Below are 27,509 nucleotides of genomic sequence, written 5' to 3' on the forward strand. Positions count from 1 at the left end.
ACATCTTTTTTACATTGTGGCGACCAAAATTGGATGCAGGATTCCATGTATGGTCTTATAAAGTGGCCTTAACCAGTGGTGGGTTTTAAATTTTTTTACTACTGGTTCTGTGGGTGTGGCATGGCTTGGTGGGTGTGGCAGGGGAAGGATACTGTAAAATCTCCATTCCCTCCCCACTCCAGGGGGAAGGTTATTGCAAAATCCCCATTTCCTCCCGATCAGCTGGGACTCGGGAGGCAGAGAATAGATGGGGGTGGAGCCAGTCAGAATTTTTACTACCGGTTCTCCGGACTACTCAAAATTTCCGCTACGGGTTCTCCAGAACTGGTCAGAACCTGCTGAATCCCACCTCTGGCCTTAACGTTCCCTATAATCTTGATTCTATCCTTGTTCGTGCTATTTAGAATTGCATTGTCAACCTCCAGCCAGAATGAATTCCACCGTTGTTTTTTTTTTAAATTTGATTTATATGCTGCCCTTCTCCGGAGACTCAGGGCGGCTTACAATGCGTTAAGCAATAGCTTTCATCCTTTTGTATATTTATACAAAGTCAGCTTATTGCCCCCACAAACTGGGTCCTCATTTCACCTACCTTAGAAAGGATGGAAGGCTGAGTCAACCTTGAGCCTAGGCGAGATTCGAACCTGCATTAATTGCAGGCAGCTGTGTTAATAACAGGGTGCATAGACCACTGTACTATCAAGGCTCTTTATCACCGTTGAACTCTGAGCTGCCCCCAAACTGATTTCTCGTTCCGATTCCTGAGAAAAGCTTAACACTTCACGTCATCCTGATTAGTGTTAAGGCAGGTTGAGTTTATCCTAGGCGACCCTGGTTTATCCTGGGCCTGAGACCTTCAACCAGGTTGGGAAGGTTGGGAATTAAATTTGGCAACAGTCCAAACAGCCTGCTCGAACAGGGCAGTGACCTTAGTGTCTCTCTCCGTGTGTGACGTAGCTGAAGAAGAAGAGAAAAGGAAGGGAGAAAACCACACACTCTGTGCAAGGCTGTGCAGTGGGTGTGTCAGGGCGTGGGTGTGCACAAACGGCAGCCACAGGGCAGAGGAGGATCTGGGGCGGATCCAGGATCTCTCCACCTGCTTATAAGCTGGGGAAGGTTTGGATTCTGAACATGAGCTCCAGAGAGTTGTGGCTGACAAGTTCAGAGCCAGGCATCTTCTAGGCTTCTTCCACACCTGTATTGTCAGCTCCAGGAGCCATGGGGAGGCAGAAGGAAGTGCTGTCAGCTGTCGGACGGAGGCTGCGGATCAGGAATAAGCTGCTCCGGCAGGCCCTGGCTGAATGCCTGGGCACCCTGATCTTGGTGGTACGTAACTGGTCGGGGACTGGGGTGGGGAAGAAGGGAGGAGAAGGAGGAAGAGAAGCGAGAAGGAGAAAAAGGAGAGAGAAGGGGAAGGAGGAGGAAAAGAACAAGAAGGGGAAAAAGGAGAGAAGAGGAGGAAGAGGAGAAAAGGGAGAAAAGGAGGAGGAGGAGAACAAGAAGAAAAAGAGAATGAGGAGGAGGAGAATGAGAAAAAGGAGAAGAGGAGGAGAAGAAAAAAGAGAAAAGGAGGAGGAGGAGAAGGAGAAAAAAGAGAAGAGGAAGAGGAGGAGAACAAGAAGGAGAAAAGGAAGAGAAAAGGAATAGGAGGAGGAGAAATGATGGTAGTAGTGGAGAATGAGGAGGAGGAGAAGGAGAAGGAGGAGGAGAGGGGAGAAAGAGAAGGAGAAGAAAGAGGGAAAGGAGAAGGCAAGAAAGAAAGGAGAAGGCGAGGGAGAAGGAGAAATGAGGATGGAGGAGTAGGAGGAGAATGAGAAGAGGAGAAAGAGAAAGAGAGAAAGGAGGAAAAGGAGAAGAAAGGGAGAAAGGAGGGGAGAAAGGAGGGTGGTATTGGAGGAAGAGGAGGAGAAGGAGGAAGAGGAGATGAGAAAGAGAAGGAGGAGAAGGAGAAGAATGGGAAGGAGAGGAGGAGGAGGAAGAGGAGGAGGAGGAGGAAGGCTTTACTCTCTTTGGCACAATGAAATGCCCTGATGGCGTATAGTAAATGTACTCTGAAATAATTCACTAAAGATCTATTTGCTCTGTTCACACAAGGCAAGAACCTTGGTTAATGTTAATCTTGGTCTGTTTTTACTCTGGCTGAATATCTATCCAAGTGAGGTCCAATCTCTTTGATTAACATTGGTGGAAAGTACTGTTCTAACCTAGGAAATGGGCTTGTTTAGGAACCAGGTTCAGGCTGTTGTGTGAATGGAGCCGGTGACTGAAAATCACCGCTGAAGTTTTCTCACTAGTTGTGCCCATTACGGATTTGCTTCCAGAAGGGAGGAAGAATTGAAAATCCTTTCTACAACTGAGGATTTTGGGGTTTCACAGAGCTCAGTTAAAGCACTGTTGAAGTGTTCTGTCTAATTGGAAAGTTTGCACATTGAGTGTCAAAACCAAAATAGACCAAGTTTAAATTTCTAGGAAGGGACTTTCCAACTTTTTCCAGAATTGCTTCGGGGTTTGCTTTGTATAGTTAATATTTAGGGCGGGGGTATCCCAACCTTGGCAACTTTAAAACAATTGGACTTCAATTCCCAGAATTCCCCAGCCAGCCATGCTGGGGGTTGAAGTCCACAGGTTTTGTGAGTTCAAGTCCCACCTTAGCCATGACTTTGGCCAAATTGGGTGGGTGACTTTGGCCCAGCCCCCCCCCCCCCCACCCTCTCTCTCTCAGGATTGTTGTTGACAATACTCTTCATAACTCAGTAGTTCTTAACCGTGGCCACTTAAGAAGTGTGTACTTCAACTCCATGGGAATTGAGTACCTTTGGAATTCTGGGCGTTGAAGTCCACCACACATATTATAGTTGCTAAGCTTGAAAAAGGAAGGGAGGGAGGGAGGAATGGGAGGAGAGAAGGGAAGGAAAAAGAGAGAGAGGAAGGGAAGGAGAGAGAAGAAGGGAAAGAAGAAGAAGAGAGAGAGAGAGAGAAAGAAGGGAAAGGAAGGAAAGGAAGGGGAGAGAGCAAGGGAAGGGAGGAGAGAGAAAGGAAAGGAAAAGGAGAGGAAAGAGAGAGAGGAAAGGAAGGAAGGAGAGAAAGAGAAGAAGGGAAATGAAGGAAGAAGAGAGAAGGTTGGGAAGGGAGGAGAGAGAGGGAAAGGGAAGGGAAGGAAGAAGAGAGAAAGAAAGGAAAGGGAAAGGAGAAGAAAGAGAGAGAGAGGAAGGGAAGGAAGGAGAAAGAGAAAGAGAAGAATGGAAATGAAGGGAAGGGGAGAGAGCAAGGGAAGGGAGGAGAGAGAGTGAAAGGGAAGGAATAAGAGAGAAAGGAAAGGAAAAGGAGAGGAAAGAAAGAGAGGAAGCGAAGGAAGAAGAGAGAAGGTTGGGAAGGGAGGAAAGAGAAAGAAAGGAAAGGGAAGGAAGAAGAGCGAGAGATAGGAAAGGAAAGGAAAAGAAGAGGAAAGAGAGAGGAAGGGAAGGAAGGAGAGAGAAGGGTAGGGAAGGGAAAAGAGAGAGCAAAAGGGAAGGGAGAGGAAAGAGAGAGAGGAAGGGAACGGAAGGAAAGTAAGAGAGAGGAAGAGGAGAGAGAAAGGGAGAAGAAAGAGAAACACTGCTAACTTCGCAAGTTAATTCCCGTGCATAAATCACGGATCCTTCTGTTGAAGTTTTGGTTGAGAGCAAATCACCTTGGTACCACGGCACGATCTTGGCAAACCTGTGCCACGTTTTGCACCACTTCAGCCGTGTTTCTCTTACTCCGGATCCTTTATGGAGGTTGTAACTGAGCAGCTGCTTACGGACAATTAGGGTGAGCCTCCTGTCTGACAGTACCTACACTGTTGTTTAGCTACTTACTTAAAGGATACACATTTTGCAGTTCCCCCAAAGTTAGGGTTCATGTTGCATCTCTCCCTGGATAAGTAGAATTTGGTCAAAGTCATTCAATGGGCTCAATTCACGGAACCAATGATCAGCCACAAGCTACAGGGAGTCCTCGACTTACGACCACAACCGAGCCCGACATTTCCGTCGCTAAGCGAGACGAGCAAATTTCACCCTGTTTTATGACCTCTCCTTGCCACGGTTCTTAAGCGAATCACCGCAGTAGTTAAGTTAGCAACCCGGTTGTTAAGCGAATCTGGTTTCCCCATTGACTTTGAAGGTTGCAAAAGGGGAGCGTGTGACCCTGGGACATTGCAGCCGTCATAAATACAAGTCAGTTGGCAAGCGTCTGAATTTTGATCACGTGACCACGGGGACGCTGCAATAGCGTGAAAAACTACCGTTTCCCCCTATTTTCAGGGCCTTTGTTAACTTCCAACGGTCACTACGCGAAGTGTTGTAAGTCGAGGACTACCTATGGGCTTTGAGTCTCGTTGGCCAGACTCGTTGGCCAAACTCAACCCAACTTCTCTAGCAAAGGATCTGGGAATCCTTTGAGTATTTCAACCCCTCCCTTGCAACATGAGTGAGGTGACGAAGGAAGGATGATTCTTTGTTTTTCTATTTTAAGTAAACTTTTCTGGGAACCTTTGGAGAGAGGCGCAACAATATTTACACAACCACGACCATTTGATTTGCTTTTCCCAAGGTTTCGGATCACAACTCCCTAGCACCATTGGGAGAAGAAGGTGAGGAGGGGGAGGTCTCCCCTTCCTCTACTCAAAGAGCTGCTGAGACGTTTGCAAAAGCTGAAAAGCAACTGCAGCGAGAAAATAGCAGGGCGTTGCAATCTCAGCCATGCCCGTTTGCACCGATGTACCCGTGCCGTTAACGCATTGTTTCTTTCATCCACCCGCTGTTCCCTTGTGCAGAGCCATTCCTGGAAATTAATGGAGCCCATTATTGGGATCCTATTGGGAGCCGCCCAGAGTCTGGTATAAGATAGGCGGCGGTATAAATCTCGTAGATAAATCTACGCGAAGATTTATAACTGTGGAGCCCTTGGTGCTCTCTCTCTCTCTCTCAGCTGGGTGGTTGGCTTGCAGATGTTTCATGACCCAACAGGGGAACATCATCAGGACTAGAAAGGAGTGGGGTTTGCAGAGGAGGAAGAGGAGGAGGAGGAGGAGAAGGAAGAGGAAGAGGAGGAAAACTGTGGGGTCCTTGGTGCTTTCTGAGTTGGCGGTTTCCTTGTAGATATTTCATAACCCAACTGCTGGAAGGGAGTGGGGTTTGCAGAGAAGGGGAGGAGGAGGATACAGATGATGATGATGATGATGATGAGAACTATGGGGTCCTTGGTGCTCTCTGAGTTTGGTGGTTTTCTCACCAACGTTTCATTACCCAACTAGGTAACATCATCAATGCTAGAAGGGAGATGAGGAGGAGGAGGACAGCTATGGAGTCCTTGGTGCTCTCTGAGCTTGCTTGTTTTCTTGCAGATGTTTCATGACCCAACTAGGGAACATCATCAATGCTAGAAGGGAGATGAGGAGGAGGAGGACAACTATGGAGTCCTTGGTGCTCTCTGAACTTGCTTGTTTTCTTGCAGATGTTTCATGACCCAACTAGGGAACATCATCAATGCTAGAAGGGAGATGAGGAGGAGGAGGACAACTATGGAGTCCTTGGTGCTCTCTGAGCTTGCTTGTTTTCTTGCAGATGTTTCATGACCCAACTAGGGAACACCACCGGTAGTTGAAGGGAGTGAGGTTTGCAAAGCTTGGTTCTTTTCTTGCAGATGTTTCATTATCCAGCTAGGCAACTTCATCAGTGCTAGAAGGGCTGGGTGCGTTGCTCTCTGTTTATATACTAGTGGCTTCTCCTGTCAGCATCGGTGTGAATGTTCTTGGTAATTTCTTGATTCAGCTGTTCTTTACTGAGATGGTAAGCAGCCAAGAACAGAGAGCAAACCCCCTTCTATCACTGAAGGCATTGCCTAGTTAGAACATAGAATAATAGAGTTGGAAGGGGCCTTGGAGGTCTTCTAGTCCAACCCCACGCTCAGGCAGGAAACCCTTATACCATTTCAGAAAAAATGGTTGTCCAATCTCTTCTTGAAAATCTCCAGTGATGGAGTACTCACAACTTCTGGAGGCAAGCTGTCCCACTGGTTAATTGTTCTCATGGTTAGAAAATTTCTCTTAGTTAATTCTCTCCTTGATTAGTTTCCATCCATTGTTTCTTGTCCTGCCCTCCAGTGCTTTGGGGAACAGCTTGACCCCCTCTTCTTTGGGGCAGCCCCTCAAATATTGGAAGATTTCTACCTTCTCTTTGTTAAACCAGAGATTCCCATTTCCAGCAACCGTTCTTGATATCCTTTAGCCTCCAGTCCCCTAATGGATATTTTAACCTGCACAGACCCTTAAAGACCACAAAACTGACGTAGCTGAAGACCAAAAGGGGTTCAAAAAAATATTTAGGGCAAACCCAGAAGCAAAGAGAGGTTTGCTGAGGGCTTCAGCAAGAGAACACGATGTCTTGCAAAGATCTAAGAAATTACTTAAGTCGCTTGGCATGGAGTAACCCTATTACCCTTTAGGAATTTGGCCTTGGGGGAAGATAGGAGATAATTTTATTACCACCGTTGCTGGCCAAATATTTCTTTCTTTGTCAGATTGCCAGTTAATTATCGAGGGTGAAAGCTCAGGACAGCTAAGGTATGCATCAAATCAACTTGAGAATGATGTCAGGGGCATATATTGCAAGGGCTGGGCATCGCTCCCCAGAATTCCACGCAATATGTTCCTCCGGGCTAAGTGAGAATTCTTCCAGCCCATATGCAGAGTGCCTATACTTATTAGACAATAAAAATCATAATAGATGATTAGTTATTATACAATAATTATACAATATTTGAGGGGCTGCTACAAAGGATTGAAGGAGTCAAACTATTTCCTAAAGCACCTGAGGGCAGGACAAGAAGCAACGGGTGGAAACTAATCAAGAAGAGAAGCAACCTAGGACTAAGGAGAAATTTCCTGACAGTGAGAACAATTAACCAGTGGAACAGATTGCCTCCAGAAGTTGTGGGTGCTCCAACACTGGAAGTTTTTAAGAAGAGATTGGGCAACCATTTGTCTGAAATGGTATAAGGGTTTCCTGCCTGAGCGTGGGGTTGGACTAGAAGACCTCCAAGGCCCCTTCCAACTGTGTTATTCTGTTATTCTGTATTCTGTTATATAACCAGCAAACTATGGAACAGCTTCCTTCTGGAGTTGTGGATGCTCCATCGCTGGAGGCTTTGAAGAACAGATTGGACAACCATTCGACCAGGATGGAATTCTTGGTCAGTGGGTTGGACTAGAAGATCTCTAAGGTCTCTCCCACCCCTATGATTCTATGTTCTAAGTTGCCGTTTTAAAAATGTTTTTAAGTAGTTTTGAGAACTTGCAGGAGAATTTTAGTTTAGTTTAGTTTATTTGATTTGTATACCGCCCTACTCCCGAAGGACTCAGGGCGGTGAACAGCCAAGCAATAAAATACATAAATACACAAAATTTAAAAACCATATAAAATCAAATTAAATCATTTTGGCCCGGACAGATTAAAACACCCCAATAATTTAAAAACAGATTAAAATTTACATATTAAAAGAGGGAGGAGATTAGGCCAAGCCCGCCTGATGGAATAAAAAGGTCTTCACAGCGCGGCGGAAGGTGCGCAGATCCGGGATCCTCCGTATCTCCGGGGGGAGCTCATTCCAGACGGTAGGTGCCCCCACAGAGAAGGTTCTCCCCCTAGGGGCCGCCAGCCGACACTGTTTAGCTGACGGCACCTGGAGGAGTCCCTCTCTATGAGAGCGTACTGGCCGGTGGGAGGCTATTGGTGGTAGTAGGCGGTCCCGTAAATAACCAGGTCCTAAGCCATGGAGCGCTTTAAAGGTGGTAACCAAAACCTTGAAGCGCACCCAGAAGACCACCGGGAGCCAGTGCAGCTCGCGCAGGAGAGGTGTCACATGGGAGTGCCATGATGCTCCTATTACCACCCGCGCGGCCGCACTCTGCGCCAGTTGGAGCCTCCGGGTGCTCCTCAAGGGGAGCCCCATGTAGAGAGCATTACAATAGTCCAGGAGGGAGGTGACGAGGGCATGAGTGACCTTGCGTAACGAGTCCCGATCCAGAAAGGGACGCAACTGGCGAATCAGGCGAACCTGATGAAAAATCCTCCCGGTCACGGCCGTCAAGTGCTCTTCTAAAGACAGCCGTGAATCCAGGAGGACGCCCAAGTTGCGAGCCCTCTCCGTGGTGGTAGGAGAGGAAAATGAGGTACGTTCCTTAGAGTTTGGTATTCAATTGGGTGTGTTGGACTGCAAGAAGATATTTCAAGGAAGTCAAAGAAGGAAGGATAAATAGATTTTTTTTTTTTAAAAAAATGGACATTGGAAGAGCAAAGAGTTTATATTTGTCCAAGTCTGAATAGCTGAAAGGAAGGATAGGGGATCTTTTTGGAGAAGAGTCTAAAACAGAGATTTTTAATCTCAGCAACTTTAAAATATATGAATTTTAGTTACCAGAATTAGCTGAGGAATTCTGGGAGTTGAACTCCATACATCTTAAAGTAGTCTAAAAAAAAATTCAACCTCTCAATTGTAATGGGCAGAACCCCCCCCCTCCAAAAAAAAAAATTGAACGAATGAACAACAGACTTACAACAGTTCATTTAGTGACCATTCGAAATTATGACAACACTGAAAAAAGTACTCATTTAACAATTGCCTCGACTGGCTTAACAAACGTAGCAAGAAAAGTCGTAAAACGAGAAATTACCAAATTTTACCTGACCTGCATGTATAAAAGAACAAGAAGTGGGAATTGCAACAAGCGAAGACAGGGAATTTAAAATGCAAAAATAAAGGAAATCTCAGCCGAGATTTCAAGAGGCCTTGAGCGTTTCTGTCAACAGCAATAACGTTGGTTTGAGCCCAAGAAGGTTTTAAAAGAGTTAATCAATTGGGGGAGGATTAGGCTTGAGATTTTAATCAACTGGTTGATTGAATCAATCAATCGATCCATGAAAAACACAATTTAATTGAAAAAGTTTTGCAATGAGTTGGGGCAACCTGTTTGTCTTTGTGACACGTAGACTATAACAATATTAATTGGATGGATCTACGCGGATAGATCTGTTTGGAAAGAGACTTCAAACAGGATTGCAGCCTGACGTTGCTTCTGAGTCTACTCAGAAAGGAAGATATGTTGAATCCATTAGGGCAATATTTCTCAAGCACTTTTAAGTTGTGTGGACTTCAACTCCCAGAATTCCCCAGCCAGCTGGGAGTCAAAGTCCATGCATTTTAAAAATGCTACGGTTAAGAAATACCAAGTTAGGAGTTAACGTTCCTCTAAGTTTGCACATTTTTTTTTTTTTTTTGCAAAATCAGATTTCAAGTCCTCATTGTGCTTATTTGACACAAACCAAGCTTCTTTTTGGAGCCTGTATGTGTGGTGTTGTGTTGGAAAACACAACACTGCAAAACCCCTAGAGAACGCCTGCTTTCTTGCCCAGCCCTGGCACAATTATCCTGTCTCTAGAAAGATTTCCCTGGTGCCAAGTTTAATTAACGAAGCTGCACACGGGAAGATCCCTATCGCGTCCCCAGGAGAACAAAAGAAACTCTTGAAAGCTTGGAGAGGGGAAAAAGAAAAAGCAGAAATTTTTGGGGAGCGCCCGATGCTAGACTTGAAAAGGACCCCTCCCCGCTCCGCCTCTTGGAACAGTGGAGTTGAAATCTATTAACAGCTTTAATGAATTTGGGAGAGCTGGAATACTAGAAGATTAATTTTGGGAGGAACCCAACTGGGATTCTTTGGCATTTACAATCTATTTCCAAGGCAGGGAACACAAGCTGAATTCTGCAGGTGTTTTGTTTGTGTTCCCCACTGCATCCCCTAGGCAAGGTGGGGCAGCTGTTGGAAGGGGAGATGGAAAAAAAAAAGATGATTTAATGGAGGTGTTACAAGCAGAGTTCCCGGGGTTCGTGTGGGTACATGCTCCCCTCTTTCCTTGCGCCTTATTATTCTTAGTTTTTGGGAAGGGCGGTGTCACCAGGAAGAGTTCAACCTGGATCAGGACGAGGGTGGGACCTAAAGTTGGTTTAGCAAACTCCAGTTTTGATTTTGCTTCGTTTTGGAGCCTGCAGAAAAACAGCAGCGAGACCTGATGGGTGGAGAACATGCTGGAGAATCCAGAGTGGGTTGGGCTACAGCAGGATTGTCCAACCTTGGCCACTTTAAGACCTGTGGACTTCCAACTCCACAGGTTGAAATCTGGAGTTGAAATCCACAAGTCTTAAAAGTTGCCAAGGTTGGACACCCCTGGGCCAAAGCCTTGAGGGATCTGCTGGGATCTTGACTTTGAATCTCCCTTTTCTAGAACTGTTTTACAAACATTATACTATATTGAGGGACACGGGATGCGGTGGCTCAGTGGCTAAGATGCTGAGCTTGTCAATCGAAAGGTTGGCAGTTCAGCGGTTCGAATCCCTAGTGCCGCGTAACGGGTTGAGCTCCTGTTACTTGTCCCAGCTTCTGCCAACCTAGTATGTAAAAAATGTAAGTAGAAAAATAGGGACCACCTTTGGTGGGAAGCGAACAACGTTCCGTGCGCCTTTGGCATTGAGTCATGCCAGCCACATGACCACGGAGACATCTTCAGACAGCGCTGGCTCTTCGGCTTTGAAACGGAGATGAGCACCGCCCCCTAGAGTCGGGAACGACTAGCACACAAGTGCGAGGGGAACCTTTACCTTAACTATATTGAAGGTAAGTCCCTTTAGGTGAAAAGTTAGAAGGTTAAACTAGATGTCTTCTTGAGATGAAGGACTGAAGGATAACTTTGGGAACCTGGAACTAGGCCTCCAAAACTAGCTCACCTTAAGAAACTTGACGTGTTTGAGTTGATCAGGACTTCCATGGTAGATCTTCAGAAGATCCCAAGGCTGTTGCTTAGTGAAGTTCAGAAATAAAATATTTTGGAATAGGAGTGTTTGAAGGACATGGTGAAACTGGCATGCTGGTTGGAGAATTCTGGGAGTTGAAATCCACACATCTTAAAGTTGTTGAAGTTGAGAATCACCAGCTTAGACAATGAGGTGGTGGTGGCAACTCCATGTGAAAAGTCACACGTGTGTTGTCTGCAATAATAATGTCCCACAGCATGGCAAATCTTGGAAATGTTGAACCAGTGTGGTACACTACAAAACCTTGAGTCTTTGAGGTAGGTGGGTTCAGAGCAGGGGTGAAATCCAGCAGGTTCTGACAGGTTCTGAAGAACCAGTAGCAGAAATTTTGAGTAGTTCAGAGAACCGGCAAATACCACCTCTGGCTGGCCCCAGAGTGGGGTGGGAATGGGGATTTCACAGTATCCTTCCCTTGGAGTGGGGAGGGGAATGGGGATTTTGTAGTATCCTTCCCCTGCATGCCCAAGCCACGCCCATCAAGACACACCACGCCCACCAAGACACGCCCACAGAACTGGTAGTAAAAAAAATTGGATTTCACCACTGGTTCAGAAGAAGTCACACCAACAAAGATGGCTGTCTCAGATGGTGGATAATGGGTACTGTGAAAGTCTGTATGCTGGGAGGTGAAGAAATTGGAGTCAAGAAGCCAGGAGGGCAGAAATGACGGTCATTCCTAGCCTTTTCCCAGGAGCTGCGTAAATCGATTTAGTATAACTTTGTTTCTACCCAGGATCTACACTTTCTTTTAATTGGTCTCAAAAAGCCACCTGAGCGCAAAACTAACACGGAGATGAGATCAGAAGAAGCAGGACTGATTTTAATTTTCCTGCCACGGACCAACTATTTCTTTTAAAAGCCCTTTTAATGATGCAAAATCAGAATATTGAACCTAGCAGTGACTCCACAACAATGTTCTGCTTCTTATGTTGTCAGAAGGTCCTGAAAAGATTTCCAGGTGAAGATGGCTCAGAAAAAGGGAAGAGACTGTCTTCCCACAAAACTTATTACCGGTAGCTTTGGTGGAAATGCAGAACGTCGGGAATTGATGCAGCGGTGAAATCTAAAATTTGTTACTACTGGTTCTGTGGGCGTGGCTTGGTGGGGGGGGTAATGTGACTGGGTGGGCGTGGCCATTTTTTTTTTTTTTTACTGAGCTTGGATCGTCAGAGGCTTTTAAAAGAAAAAAAGCCTCTGATGATCAGGCAACTCAGCTTGGATCGTCAGAGGCATTTAAAAGAGAAAGGGTTTTTTTTCTTTTAAATGCCTCTGATGATCCAAGCTGAGCCGCGCAATCATCAAAGTTTTTTTTTTTTTCTTTTACTTTTAAAAGCATTTTTTCGGCCGCAGAGGTTGTAGAAAAAATGCTTTTAAAAGTAAAAAAAAAAAGCCTCTGATGATTGCGCGGCTCAGCTGGGCATGGGGGGTGGGCAGGGATTTTTGTTACCGGTTCTCCGAACCACCCACCTCCATAGCTACTGGATCGGGCGATCCGGTCCGAACCGGGAGCATTTCACCCTTGCATTGATGTGTATTTTGCAAAGCAGGAAATCAAGAGGAAAGCAGTGAATTAATTAGGGTAGGGAGAAATGAATTATGGGCCAGGAACCTTAGTAAGATCACACCTGGCATCCAGTTTTGGTTTCCAGATTATAAGGAAGATGTCGAGACTTTGGAAAAAAAGTGCAGAGAAGAGCAACTAAGATGATGAGGGGACTGGAGGCTAAAATATATGAAGAACGGTTGCAGGAATTGGGTACGTCTAGACTAACGAAGAGAAGGATTGAGGAAACATGATAGCAGTCTTCCAATATTTGAGGGGCTGCCACAAAGAAGAGGGAATCAAGCTATTCTCCAAAGCTCTTGAAGGGAGGACAAGAAGCAACGGATGGGAACTAATCAGGGAGAGAAGCAACTTAGAACTCAGGAGAAATTTTCTGACAGTGAGGACAATTAACCTGTGGAACTGCTTGCCACTAGGAATTGTGTGTGCTCCAACAGTGGAGATTTTAAAGAAGAGATTGCACAATCACTTGAAATCACTCATTTCAGCCATTTGTCTGAAGTGGTGTAGGGTTTCCTGCCTAAGCAGGGGGTTGGACTAGAAGACCTCCAAGGTCCCTTCCAACTCTTGTTATTCAGTTCTCTTCTATTTCAGTCCCAGATCTCAAATTCAGACCTGCGGTTGATTTATTGCTCAATTTTGCAGGCCATTCTTCTTCAGCCTTTCTCAGATTACAGCCATTGTTTCTGACATCCCCAAACACGACGGGAGTTTTGAATAACTCAACTCCTTTGGCAGTTTTCGGACCGAAGCCAAACTTACGGAAGGTTGCCCACAAGAAATCTTATCCTGTTCACGCCCTGTGCAAGAAAGCCCTTCTTTGAAAGAGAATAGGATTGTCTGACATAAAAGTGGCAAAGAATACGATTCAAAGTCCGAGTTTTGTTTAAAGCTCAAGGACAAGCAACTATTTTTTTTAATCCTCTGCTAAGGAGTGAAATTTAATCAGCTTGTCAGAGGAAGGAGGAAGAAAGTAATCTGAGAGCAAACAAGATTTGATTGCATAAGAACCTGAACTAAAATGGAAACTTTTTTTTTTTCTCCTGGTTTCTTGGTTACTTAGAAACTCTCCGTAAATGCTAGGCGGGTAGTCCTCGATTTACGACCACAATGGAGCCCAATATTTATGTTGCTGAGCGAGACATTGGTTCAGTGAATTTTGCCCCATTGTACGTCGTTTCTTGACACCGTTGTTAAGTGAATCACTGCGGCTGTCAAATTAGTAAAATGGTTGTTAAGTGAATCCGGCTTACGCATTGACTTGACTCGTCAGAAGGTCGCAAAAGGAGATTATGGGACCCCGGGGCAACCGTCATAAATATGAGACAGTTGCCAAGTGTCAGAAATGTTGATCAAGTGACCATGGGGATGCTGGAAATATCGTAACTGTGAAAAACGGTCATAAGTCGCTTTTTCAGGGCTGTTGTATCTTTCAATGGTCACTAAATGAACTGTTGTAAGTCGAGGACTCTCTGCATACGTACTACTGCTCTGCTTTAATATAAATATCAGATATTTGCATCATGTAATGATATTCTTCAGCAAGGAATATACAGTCCCCTGATCTGGAAACAAAACTTCAACTGTTATTACATTGTTTTTCAACTTCAGGTAATCCTCAACTTATGACCATAAAGAAGCCTACTTATTACAGTTGTAAATCAGTGAGCATCGTGAGGCAGGTCACCCATGCGAGCGAACTGATTTTATGACCGTTTTTTAACACCGGTTGTTAAGGGAATCACCATGGTTGTTAAGTGAATCAGCGGTCATTAAACGAACCCATTGTTTGCCACAGGGAGCTTTTGCCGGTTGTCAGCAAAAACTTTGTAAATTGCGGTCACATGACAAGAGGACTCTGCCAACAGTTGTAATTCAGTGGAAATGTGGTCACATGACCGTGGGGGTGGGGGTGGGGGCAGCCGTCGTAACTTCAGAACCAGGTCACAAGTACCGTTCGAGGGGCCCGTTGTAAGTTTCAACGGTCGCGTAAGGGGATTAGTCGTAAGTCAAGGACTACCTGTAGGAACATATGTGGCACATTTCGCAATAAGAAGTCCATATTTGGAATTAACCAATTAAATTAATTTAATTTAATTAATTAAAGGGAATTAACCGCAAAATGATCCAGCTTGAAAATATCATATCCAGTGGGGCGGAGGAGATTTCTTTGTAAACGAGACGATCGATCTTAAGAAGATCTGTCCAATCTGAATCCTACTAAGCGGGTTCTTGACTTCGCCTCCTATTGATTGCAAAAACCATCCGTCCCCTTTTCCGATGCTTCACCGAGTCTTCTTCCTCCTTGCCAGATGTTCGGTTGTGGTTCGGTGGCCCAGCTGGTGCTCAGCAAAGGGAGTCACGCCCGTTTTCTGACAGTCAACTTGGCCTTCGGGTTTGCTGTGACGCTTGGAATTCTCATTGCTGGACAAATCTCAGGTATGGCGGCTTTAATTCATCTCAAAGACATAGATGCCCCCCCCCCCCATTGTATGTACCATAAGACTGGCAGCTCACATCTGCAGCAATGCAGACTTTGCTTTTTCCCCTTCCCTTCCCCTTCCTTCCCCTTCCCTTCTTCCTTTCCTTCTTCCTTTCCTTTCTTTTCCCTTCCCTTCCCTTCCCTTCCCTTCCCTACAATACTTCTCTTCTCTTCTCTTCTCTTCTCTTCTCTTCTCTTCTCTTCTCTTCTCTTCTCTTCTCTTCTCTTCTCTTCTCTTCTCTTCCTTCCTTTCTTCCATCTTCCTTTCCTTTCCTTTCCTTTCCTTTCCTTTCCTTTCCTTTCCTTTCCTTTCCTTTCCCTTCTCTTCTCTTCTCTTCCTCCTTCTATATTCCTTTCCTTTCCTTTCCTTTCCTTTCCTTTCCTTTCCTTTCCTTTCCTTTCCTTTCCTTTCCTTTCCTTTCCTTTCCTTTCTTTTCCTTTCCTTTCTTTTCCTTTCCTTTCCTTCCCTACTTCTCTTCTCTTCTCTTCTCTTCTCTTCTCTTCTCTTCTCTTCTCTTCTCTTCTCTTCTCTTCTCTTCTCTTCCTTCCTTTCTTCCATCTTCCTTTCCTTTCCTTTCCTTTCCTTTCCTTTCCTTTCCTTTCCTTTCCTTTCCTTTCCTTTCCTTTCCTTTCCCTTCTCTTCTCTTCCTCCTTCTATATTCCTTTCCTTTCCTTTCCTTTCCTTTCCTTTCCTTTCCTTTCCTTTCCTTTCCTTTCCTTTCCTTTCCTTTCTTTTCCTTTCCTTTCCTTCCCTACTTCTCTTCTCTTCTCTTCTCTTCTCTTCTCTTCTCTTCTCTTCTCTTCTCTTCTCTTCTCTTCTCTTCTCTTCTCTTCTCTTCTCTTCTCCTCCCCTCCCCTCCCCTCCCCCTCCCCTCCCCTCCTCTCCCCTCCTCCCTTCCCTTCCCTCCTCTCCTCTTCCCTTCCCTCCCTCCCCCATCCCTTCCCTTCCCTTCCCTCCTCTCCTCTTCCCTCCCCCATCCCTTCCCTACCATTCTCCCCTCCCCTCCCCTCCCCTTCCTCTCCTCTTTCTTTTCATTGTTTCTTGTTTCTTCTTCTTCCACAGGCAACGCAGAAACATTCCCTCCCCCCCATTTAAATGCAATGATTAAAAACGAGCAATGTATTAATTGCTCGTCCATGCCTGACCCTTTTGAACCCCATTCTTAGTCTGGCTCGCAAGGGGAGGGTTCAGACAAACGTCTCCTTTTAGCAGGCACCGAAAGTGGGGTGTTTGCAGAGGGGAGGCTTGAGAGCATCCAGACAGTGGGCTCATTCACGAATCCAGTTCAGGGTGTTGGAAAAATGAAATTCCTTGTGGCCTCTTTTGCTTGGATGGCTGAATTGGGGCGTAGCTTGGCTTTCACGGCAAACCACCATGACACCAAAACACGGGTTCAAGGGTTATGCCAAGGCTTGGGCTTTCATCCTTGTGTGCCAGAGTCTGACGTGAGTTCAGTAGTCCTCACATTACGACCTTAACAGAGCCTCTCCCCGTTACGGTCGTAAGTCACGACAATTGCAAAGCGGCTCACCAAGTGATCAACTCAATTCTACGACCTTTCGTGGCAACGGTCATTAAGCAAACATGGGTGCCAGAGAGTGCATACTGTGCTTGTTTAGTGAACACAGTCGTTAAGTGAACTCCTTGCTCGCTACTGATGCATTTTTACCAAAAAACGGAAGTCAAAGATGTTTTTGGCAAAAATGTTGTAAATCAGGGTTATGTGACTATGGGTGTTGCATGTGGCTTTACAGATAGTCCTTGATTTATGACCACAACGGAGCCCAAAATTTCCATTGCTAAGCAGGACAGTTGTTAAGTAAGTTTTGTCCTGTTTTACGACCTTTCTTGCACAGTTGTTAAGTGAATCATTGCAATTGATAAGTTAATAACACGGTTGTTAAGTGAATCTTCCCCGTTGACTTTGCTTGTCAGAAGGTCGCAAAAGGGGATCATGTGACCCTGGGACGTTGCAACCGTCATAAATGTAAGTCGGTCGCCAAGTATCTCGGTTTTGATCCTAGGGATGCTGCAACGGTCGTAGGTGTGAAAAAACGGTCATCAATCATTTTTCTCAGTGCCGTTGTAATTTTGAACGTCACTAAATAAACGGTCGTAAATCGAGGACTACCTGCAAGTGTGGGCCAGTTGCTAGTGCCCGAAATGCATTCCACAAGATTGTGGGGAAGGGAGGGGCAGCTGTGAGCCAGTTGCCGAGTGCCTAAAATGCATTCACAGGACCGTGGGAAAAAGTGGGGGCGGCTGTCGTAAGTACCACTTGGGGCGGATTTGTCGTAACTTTGACCAGTTGCTAAGCGATGGTCGTAAGCCGAGGACTCCCTGAACACCCGTTGCAACTTTTGTGTGATTATGTCATCATGCAAACTTCCTCCTGTTTTCCCTGAACAATGCGCTGCACATAATTAACTCGGTGTAGAGCTGTGAAAAATTCCTTGGAGACTCCTGATGTAAATCTACCCACCAGGAAAGGAGGGATGAGGTCTTAATGCAGGGGTCCCCAAACTTGGCAGCTTTAAGACTGGGGGACTTCAACTCCCAGAATTCTCCAGCTGGAGAATTCTGGGAGTTGAAGTCCACCAGTCTTAAAGCTGCCAAATTTGAAGACCTTTGTCTTAACGAGACAGCTCATACCTTAATTAATGCAAACAACAGTTAGTAATTGCCCAAATTATGATCAGGTGACGACGGGGATGTCGCAACGGTCATTAAGTGTGAAAAATGGTCATAAGTCACTTATTTTTAAGGGCTGTTGTAACTTTGAACTGTTGTTCAATAAATCGTTGTATATTTTACTTTATTATTATTATTATTTATACATTTTTAAAATCAACGTTAAGTGTTTAATGAAGAGAGCATTGTCTGAGCCATTTTGCTTATACAAGCTAATATTAATAATAATAACACTAATGATAATAATAATAATAATAATAATAATAATATATTGTTTACTTGTATATAATAAGTCTTTCTTCATTTACTTATACACAGTAATAATCTTTTATCTTCTAATTTCTACTTCTATTTTCTAACCACTGATAAAAAAATCCCAGATTTGTCCTTTATTTTTAGTGTCAATCTATCTGCAGTCTAATATCTTTTTGATTATATTCTCAATATTCTTCCAATATTGTGCAAATACAATTCTCGCCGCTGTCAACACATGTAATATTAAATATGTATTCCCTTCGTTATAGTTTTTTGCAAGGGTGAAATGTAAAATGTGTTACTACCGGTTCTGTGGGCGTGGCTTGGTGGTTTGGGGTAATGTGACTGGGTGGGCGTGGCCAACTTTTTTTTTTTTTTTTTTTACTTTTCAAAGCATTTTTTCTAATGCTTTGAAAAGCCTCTGCCGATCAGGCAACTCAGCTGGGATCGTCAGAGACTTTTCAAAGCATTTTTTCTAATGCTTTGAAAAGCCTCTGCCGATCAGGCAACTCAGCTGGGATCGTCAGAGACTTTTCAAAGCATTTTTTCTAATGCTTTGAAAAGCCTCTGCCGATCAGGCAACTCAGCTGGGATCGTCAGAGACTTTTCAAAGCATTTTTTTTACCATTTCTTCGGCCAAGAGGTTGCAGAAAAAAATGCTTTGAAAAGCCTCTGACAATCCCAGCTGAGCTGCGCGATCATCAGAGCCGTTTTTTTTTTTACTTTTAAAAGCATTTTTTCGGCGGAAGAGGTTGTAGAAAAAAATGCTTTTAAAAGTAAAAAAAAAAAAGCCTCTAATGATCGTGCGACTCAGCTGGGCATGTGGGGGGGGGGGCAGGGATTTTTGCTACCGGTTCTCCGAACCACCCGCAGCCATCGCTACCGGATCGAGCGATCCGGTCCAAATCAGATGCATTTCACCCCTGGTTTTCTGGTATAACCTAACAAAAAACCACATATATTTTACTTTTTGACATAAGTCTAACCCATGGGATATTGTTTTATAGGTGGTCATTTGAATCCTGCAGTCACTTTTGCGATGTGTTTCATGGCCCGGGAACCTTGGATCAAACTTCCGATTTACGCCCTCGCGCAAACCATTGGAGCTTTTCTCGGAGCGGGCATTGTGTTCGGCTTATATTTTGGTGAGTCAATTACTTCTTTCTTCCTCGGTTAATGGGCTGGCCTCCATCTTCACTAAGATGGCCACAATTTCCTTTCCTTCAAAGTTCTATGGAGATTCTCAAGTCATTCCTTTTTTACTTACTCTTTTCATGTATTCCAATTATGTTCATACTTTTACCTGTTATCTTATATATGCTTGACAAATAAACTTATGATTATGATTCATGTACTGATTGTCCCAAAGGTGCTTTTTCAGGAGGCAACTGGACTTTCTGGTTTTTCTCTGAAGATGTTTCGCTTCTCATCCAAGAAGCTTCTTCAGCTCTGACTGGAGGGTGGGGAAGGGAAGGATTTATATTCCTTGCAGACAGCTGGTCCTTTGCATCCTTTTAGAGGGTCATTGAGGCCACTTGGATGTTTATTTATGCCCTCAGGGTCACCTGAGTAGTGCAAATGATTTCTGTAGTCATTTCCAGAACAGATTTCCAGAAACCATTTGTTCTACTAAGATGACCCTGAGGACACAGAGGAACCCTGAAGATTTTGCCTCCAATTTCTTGAAAACCATGTCATCATCTGAAGAAAAGGAAGTCTATCTTAATGAGATACATCTCCCCATAAAAATGGAGAGCTAGGATTTTGCACCGTGTCTGCAATAATCCTGAATTGATCCTTCAGTCCCTTTCTCCTGCTGACTGGATCTACTGATAATGAGCATCAGATCCAGATGAGCTCAAAAATTCAAATAATAATAATAATAATAATAATAATAATAATTTTATTTCTATACCGCCCTTCTCCCGAAGGACTCAGGGCGGTGTACACAAATAAATAAATAAACAGAGAGCATAATTCACTCCCTTCTAGCACTGATGATATTACTTAGTTGGGTCATGAAATGTCTGCAAGAAAACAACAAAGATTAGAGAGTACTAAGGACCCCACAGTCCTCCTCCTCCTCCTCCTCCTCCTCCTCCTCCTCCTCCTCCTCCTCCTCCTCCTCCTCCTCCTCCTCCTCCTCCTCCTCCTCCTCCTCCTCCTCCTCCTCCTCCTCTCCATAAATCCCACTCCCTTCTAGCAGTTACTTAGTTGGGTCATGAAATGTCTTCCAGAAAACGACAAAGATTAGGTAGCACTAAGGACCCCCACATTCATCATCCTTCTCCTCCTCCTCTCCATAAACCCCACTCCCTTCTAGAACTGATAATGTTACCTAGTTGGGTCATGAAATGTCTGCAAGAAAACAACCAAGCTCAGGGAGCACCAAGGACCCCACAGTTCGACCTCAAGCTACAAATATTCCCTTCTATTGAAACAAGAGCATTTTTTTTTTTGCAAAGTCCCTCCTATCTTATCTGTGTGGGCTAGGAGAAAGAAATGTTGAATTCATATTGGATTGCGGACCAATTAAGCTGTTAATTGCAGACTAATGAAGTCTCATGGAACTATCAGCTTTATAATAGACTGATCTTGGTGGACATCAAAGGACACGTTTGTTTAGCAGGGCAAGGTTCAAAACTCCTCATTGTGATAGGAACAGTAAAAAAAGCTAAATTACCGTACCTTCCTGGGTATTCTCTGCCCGGGGGTGTCTGATAGTCAAAAAGGATCAGAAGAGGACCACAACTGCACGATCAAGGATCTGTCTCATTTTTACCTGTGTTGCACACATGATACTTGCAAAAAGACTTTTCAAATAACTTTATTGTCACTGTAAATGTACACTAATCGGCATACATTAAAATGAAATTTTGTCCTCAAAAAGGTCATAAAAAGGGGGCATTGAAGAAGCTTCTTTTGGGGTGATTGGTGAAAGGAATTCTGGGTGGCTTCCTTCAATTCTCTGTTTTGATCCTATTTTCTAGATGCTATCTGGGCATTCGGTGAAAACCAACTCTTCGTAGTGGGCCCCAATGGGACGGCGGGCATCTTTGCCACGTATCCATCAGAACACTTGAATTCCGTCAACGGATTTTTTGACCAGGTAAGGCACAAATGTCCAGGCTCAACAAGACGATATTTGGGGCACATTAAGCAAAGCTTAGTTTAATGAAAAGAAGAACTAAGGGTGACATGATAGGGGAGTTCCAACATCTATGGGGTTGACACAAAGAAGAATGGGTCAGCCTATTCTAAACTCATCAGAAGAGAACCAACATGGAACTAAGGAGAAATTTCTTGACGATTAGAACAATTAATCTGTGGAACAACTTGTCACTTGGTTTTTAAGAAGAAACTGGACAACCATTTGTCTGGAATGATATAGGGCAGTGATGGCTAACCTTTTCTGGGTCGAGTGCCAAAAGCCATGTATGAGCACCCTCACATGCACCTTGCCCCCCCCCGTACATGCATGCACGGGCTCCCCGCACATGCCCCACCCTCTGTGCATGTGCTGCAGAGACCCAAAGACCAGCTGGCCAGCAGAGGCATGCGCATATACACGGCAGAGCTGAACTGGGGTGACGGCTCGTGTGCCCACAGAAAGGGCGCTGCGGTGCCATCTCTGGCACGTGCCATCACAGGTATAGGGTTTCCTGCCTGAGCAGATGGTTGGACTAGAAGACCTCCAAGGTCCCTCCCAACTCTTGTTATTCTGTTTAGCCTCCTGAGATGACCATAATATTGGGAAAGGTGGAATGTAAGAGAAGAAGAAGGCAAATAGCATCTGTTCTGTCCCTGTCTCACATACGCACACAAACAGACAGCTGGGGGTTAAATAAACTGGCAGACAACCAATTCTTCCAATAAGAGGCTTGGCAGCTTATCCGATAAGCTGCTTGCCAAGAACTTTACTCATAAACAAAATACACACAGTTCAAGAATTGTCCAGTTCGTAAAATAAATCCAAGGCCGATAATGTTGTTTCCAAAGATGCAATGTGACTTGATAGTAGTTAGTTTTGTCCGTTACAGAGTCTGAATGGCCACCTCACCCCCTTTTATACCCTGTGGGGTGTGGTCCAGTGACTCAGCTTAATCTCTGGCACGCCTCTTCTTCTGTTGCGCGTGCTTATCTCTGCGACGCTGCCGAGGATCCAGCCAAGACTCATCTCCCTCATTACTGTCCACCTGTGGCTGCGTGGACATGCTTGGCTCCGGCCCTATCTCCTGACCTTCGGCGGACACCGAAGGCATTGCCAGAGAGGAGGGTCCTGGAGAGGGAGGCCTTGCCAACTCCTCTCCTTCACTCTTGGAGTCCTCTCCTGCCAATGACACAGGCTCCGGTAACGGAGCCACAACAGCATCATGGTGGATGGATGGTGATAGACGGGACTCCTAAAAGGCAGGTTGGGGACAGATCATTCTGCAGAGGGTCTAACTGCGTGGTATAAGGTCGCCTGCCAGTAGGTTGGACTAGAAGACCTCCAAGGTCCCTTCCAATCCTTTGATTCTGGGATTGCATATCTCAACAGTAGCTCCCCAGGATGAGAAGTTAAGCCCAGTTAAGTCTTTTTAGCATTTTGAGGCAAAATTCCAGGGCTGCAGACTAGACAGGGAAGTCAAAAACAATGCCCCCACCCCACCCCCCACCCGGAAAGGGAATGGCAAACCGCTTTTGTGTCATTGTCAAGATGCTCACGGGAGTTGTGAAGACACTCTCAGAATACCTTCCTATTTCTTTGAGGAACACACCTTTGAATCTTCTTTCTTCTCAGTTCATCGGCACTGCGGCGCTGATTGTTTGTGTGCTGGCCATTGTGGATCCGTACAACAACCCTGTGCCGAGAGGTTTGGAGGCCTTCACAGTTGGCTTCGTCATCCTGGTCATTGGGACCTCCATGGGCTTCAATTCTGGTTATGCCGTCAACCCAGCCCGAGACTTTGGGCCCCGTCTCTTCACCGCCATTGCTGGCTGGGGTACCGAAGTTTTCACGTAAGTGGCTTTTGTCTCTGTGACCGAACTTTGAATGGGGGTTGGAGAAGAAGACTTCCAAAGTTGAAAGTGCCCTTTCAACTCTTCTCTTCTTCATTAAAAGATGTGAAGAATGGTTGCAGGGATTGGGTTTGGCTAGTCTAATGAATAGAAGGACTAGAGGGGGGGGGCATGATAGCAGGGTTTCAGGATTTGAGGGGCTGCCACAGAGAAGAACAGGAGGGACAAGTTATTCTCAGAATTTGACAAGAAACAATGGATGGAAACTCATGAAAGAGAGAAGCAACCTGGAATGAAGGAGAAACTTCCTAACAGTGAGGACAATTAACCAGTGGGACAGCTTGCCACCAGAAGTTGTAAATGCTCCAACACTGGAAGTTTTTAAGAAGAGATTGGTTAACCATTTGTCTTATATGGTATAGGGTTTCCTGCCTAAGCTGGGGGTTGAACTAGAAGACCTCCAAGGTCCCTTCCAACTCCTACTCTACTCTACTCTACTCTGCTCTGCTCTGCTCTGCTCTGCTCTACTCTACTCTACTCTACTCTATTCCATAATTCTATTTTATTCTATTCTATTCTATTCTATTCTATTCTATTCTATTCTATTCTATTCTATTCTATTCTATTCTATTCTATTCTATTCTAATTCCATATTTCTACTCTACTCTACTCTACTCTACTCTGCTCTACTCTACTCTATTACATATTTCTATTCTATTCTATTCTATTCTATTCTATTCTATTCTATTCTATTCTATTCTATTCTATTCTAATTCCATATTTCTACTCTACTCTACTCTACTCTACTCTACTCTACTCTACTCTACTCTACTCTACTCTACTCTACTTTACTCTATTCTATTCTATTCTATTCTATTCTATTCTATTCTATTCTATTCTATTCTATTTCCATATTTCTACTCTACTCTACTCTACTCTACTCTACTCTACTCTACTCTACTCTACTCTACTCTACTCTACTCTATTCTATTCTCCAAAGCACCTGAAGGCAGGACAAGAAACAATGGATGGAAACTACCCAAGGAGAGAAGCAACTTAGAACTAAGGAGAACTTTCCTGACAATTAACAATTAATTAGTAGAACAACTTGTAGTCCAGAGGTTGTGGGTGCTCCATCACTGGAGGAAGTTTTTAAGAAGAGACTGGACAGCTCTTTGTCTGAAATGGCATAGGGTCTCCTGCCTGAGCAGGGGGTTGGACTAGAAGACCTCCAAGGTCCCCCCCCAATTCTATTCTGATTGATTGACATCGATAGATTGATGTTTGGTGCCAAGGAAAATTTCTAGAAGGCACAGTCAGTGAGATGGGGTGTGGAACTGGGGTGTGGAGTCGAGGAACAATTCCATTGATAATGATCGCCCAATGAATCATAGATGTTCAGTTTTGCTGGATTCCAGCCAAAAGTTAATAGGCAGGGATCCTAAAATTCAATTTTACTTGTACAGTTCGGTGGAAAGAGGAGATGGTCCAAAGACACGAGAAAAAAAAAAGGGAAAGTTGATCCCCTATGATCTTAAAAAGCATGAAGAGAAATTAAGTCATTGAGGGAGTTCAGAGGAGAGGAGACAAAACTGTGAATTCCTTGGTGCTCTCTAACCTGCCGTGGTTATATGAGGAGGAGGAGAAAGGGGAGGGAAACTGTGGGGTCCTTGGTGCTCTCTGAGCTTGGTGATTGGTTTGTAGACATTTCATGACCCAACTAGGGAATATCTTCAGTGCTACTGATAGTAGTACTACTGATACTGGTAGCACTGATGATGTGACCTTGTTGGGTCGTGAAATGTCTGCAAGAAAACAACCAAGCTTGGAGAGCACCAAGGACCTCACAGTCCTCCTCCTCTTCGTCCTCTTCTTCCTCCTCCTCCTCCTCCTCCTCCTCCTCCTCCTCCTCCTCCTCCTCCTCCTCCTCCTCCTCCCCTCCTCTTTCCACAAACCCTACTCCCTTCTAGCACTGATGATGTTACCATGTTGGGTCATGAAATGTCTCTAAATGAACAATCAAGCTCAGAGAGCAACAAGGACCCCACAGTTTTCCTCCTCCTCCTCCCCCCTCCTCCTCTCCACTCCCTTCTAGCCCTGATGATGTTACATAGTTGGGTCATGCAACATCTGCAAGAAAACCACCCAGCTCAGAGATTACCCAGGATCTTACAAGTCACCCCTGAGCTAGCAATATTCTCTCCTCTTGACCCGGCCAACTGCATTTCATCCCACCGTTTCTTCTTTCTTGTATCTTACAGGGCTGCTGGACACTGGTGGTGGATCCCTATCGTTGCCCCCTTCTTGGGTGCCATCGCAGGTGTTCTGGTCTACCAGCTGATGATAGGATGCCATGATGAACCACCTCCCGAATCCAGCGATGAGGAGAGCGTCAAGCTGTCCAATGTGAAGCAGAGGGACAATGTCTGAAGCTACGCACTTGCCCCCTGGACAATTTTTTTTAAAGAAAAAAGATAAAAAATTGAAAAAAAAAAAACTGAAGAAGAAAGCAAAATGTTCACACAACAGGATTTTGAAGTCTTCGTCATGCTTACTTCTTTGTCTACTCTTGATAGGGTTGTTTTCTTTTTTTGTTAAGGCAGCTTTCTCCCATCAGGTTCCCTCCAGATGTTTTGGAACTAGAATTCCCAGGTTCCTCTTTCAACATGCTGGTTGGGGTTGATGGGAATTGGAGGCCCACCAAATCTGGAGGCCACCAGATGGAGGGAACTGCATGGGAATTTCCATGTCTACATTTCCTAAGGCGGCTTTCTCCCATCAAGTTCTTTCTGGAACTAGAATTCCCAGGTTCCTTTCTTGATCATGTTGGCTGGGGAGAATGGGAATTGCAGATCTGGAGGTTACCAGGTGAAGGGAATTTGCCTGTGAATACACATGTTGATGTTCCTAGTAAGGTAGTTTTCTCCCATCAAGTTCCCTCCAGATGTTTTGGAACTAGAATTCCCAGGTTCCTCTTTGACCATGTTGGTTGGGAAGAATGAGAATTACAGTGCCAACAGATCTGGGGGTCACCAGATGGAGGAAACTGCCTGTGTATATGCATATCTTGTTGGGGGATTACGATCTAACTTGGCTTGTTTTGAAGGACCACCTGTCCCATTGTTCTGCTCCCAGGTGGGATATTTTGGCTACCTGGGGCTCCCCTTTCACTAAGTCCTAACAGGTTTGCTGCTTGGGTCCTGTCTGTTGCTTCTTCTTCTTTTGGCATGAGATGGGTTTGGAGGGTATGGATTCATCGTTGTAAATAAATTTGGGGCCACGGTTTGAGAGAAGGACGGGGGAAAAAGCTATTGCAGCTGTGGTGCACAGCTGGATCGTCCCAATCCTCTCATTTATAGGGCTGGATTTTCTGCAAGACATTTTGGGTGAAGGCCAACGTTACAGAATAAGAGAGGTGGAAGGGACCTTGGAGGTCTTCTGGTCCAACCCCCTGCTCAAGCAGGAGACCCTACACCATTCCAGAAAAAAATGGTTATCCAATATCTTGTTGAAAACCTCCATTGATGGAGCCATCACAACTTCTGGAGGCAAACCAGGGTGAAGACCTAAATCTCGCCAACTTTTCTCTCTTCGTTAGTTGCAAGGAAAGGAAACCTCTGACCATATTAATTGAATTCAGGAGTATGGATAGACGGGGAAAAATCCAGTCAAGAGGAAAATGTGATCGACCTTAAGCCAAACATTGTCGAAAAAGTTGGGTCACATTCTGTCTTCCTAGACCAACTACTAATTTGTCTAGATTATTGCAGACAAATAACCTCCATCCCAATTATTTACCTCTTTTGCTTTCTGAAAAACCACTGCGTACATTTAATGCTTGCTTTAACTTGTATTTCTTCATTGTTTTAAACATGCATTTATGAAAAGATCTTCAGATGGTTACTGCAACCATGTGTCCTTCACACCCAAAGGGTTGAGATCTTAAGCAGATCCTGGTGTGGCAGGATTGAGTGTTGAATTTTGGCCCAGGTCTCTTACGTACACTAGGCTATTTTTAATGCCTAGTGGGTAGAGCTGGGAAGAAAGCATAGATTACTAATATCATGCAATACCTCCAGTTATTTGAGAGCCAGTTTAGTCTAGAGGTGAAGGCACCAGGCTAGAAACCAGGAGATGGGGAGTTCTAGTCCGGCCTTAGCTATGAAAGCCAGCTGGGTGACTATGGGCCAATCACCAGGAGACTGGGAGTTCTAGTCCAGCCTTAAGCATGAAATTTGAGTGGGTGATTTTGGGTCAATCACCAGGAGACGGTGAGTTCTAGTTTCCACTTTAGATACAGAAGCTGATTGAGTGACCTTGGGCCAGTCATTCTGTTTCAGCCCAAGCCACCTCACAGGGTTGTTGTGGGGAAAGTAGGAGGAGGAAGGAGTATTAGATATATTCGCTAACTTGAATTGTTTGTAAAAATAATAAAGGCAGAATACAAATAAAATCAGTAAAAATTTATCTGGACCCATCCTTTCAAAAAAAAAAAAAAAGCACTTTCACTGAAGTTAGGTAAGACACATACAGAGACAGACAAACCTTTATATTGCCAATGTGATGCCAGCTTCCTTAAATTATGGATTTCCTGAACAATCTGTAATGTTTAACATTTGTACTGTATT

At 44.7% G+C, this 27,509-nt stretch overlaps 1 protein-coding gene across 1 annotated transcript; it reads left to right on the top strand.

Moving 5' to 3' along the window:
- The first annotated feature begins 1,152 nt into the window (after positions 1 to 1,152).
- AQP3 (aquaporin 3 (Gill blood group)) lies at positions 1,153 to 27,509 on the top strand. Its single transcript, XM_070936025.1, has 6 exons — positions 1,153 to 1,326; positions 14,764 to 14,890; positions 18,888 to 19,025; positions 20,871 to 20,989; positions 22,664 to 22,881; positions 25,143 to 27,509. Exons 1-6 carry the CDS (start codon positions 1,219 to 1,221, stop codon positions 25,309 to 25,311), a joined length of 879 nt encoding a protein of 292 aa, XP_070792126.1. The 5' UTR covers positions 1,153 to 1,218; the 3' UTR covers positions 25,312 to 27,509.

This window comes from Pituophis catenifer, unplaced genomic scaffold (genome assembly GCF_029215685.1).
Source record: "Pituophis catenifer annectens isolate HBS135680 unplaced genomic scaffold, rPitCat1.0.hap2 SCAF_2, whole genome shotgun sequence".
Lineage (NCBI taxonomy): Eukaryota > Metazoa > Chordata > Lepidosauria > Squamata > Colubridae > Pituophis > Pituophis catenifer.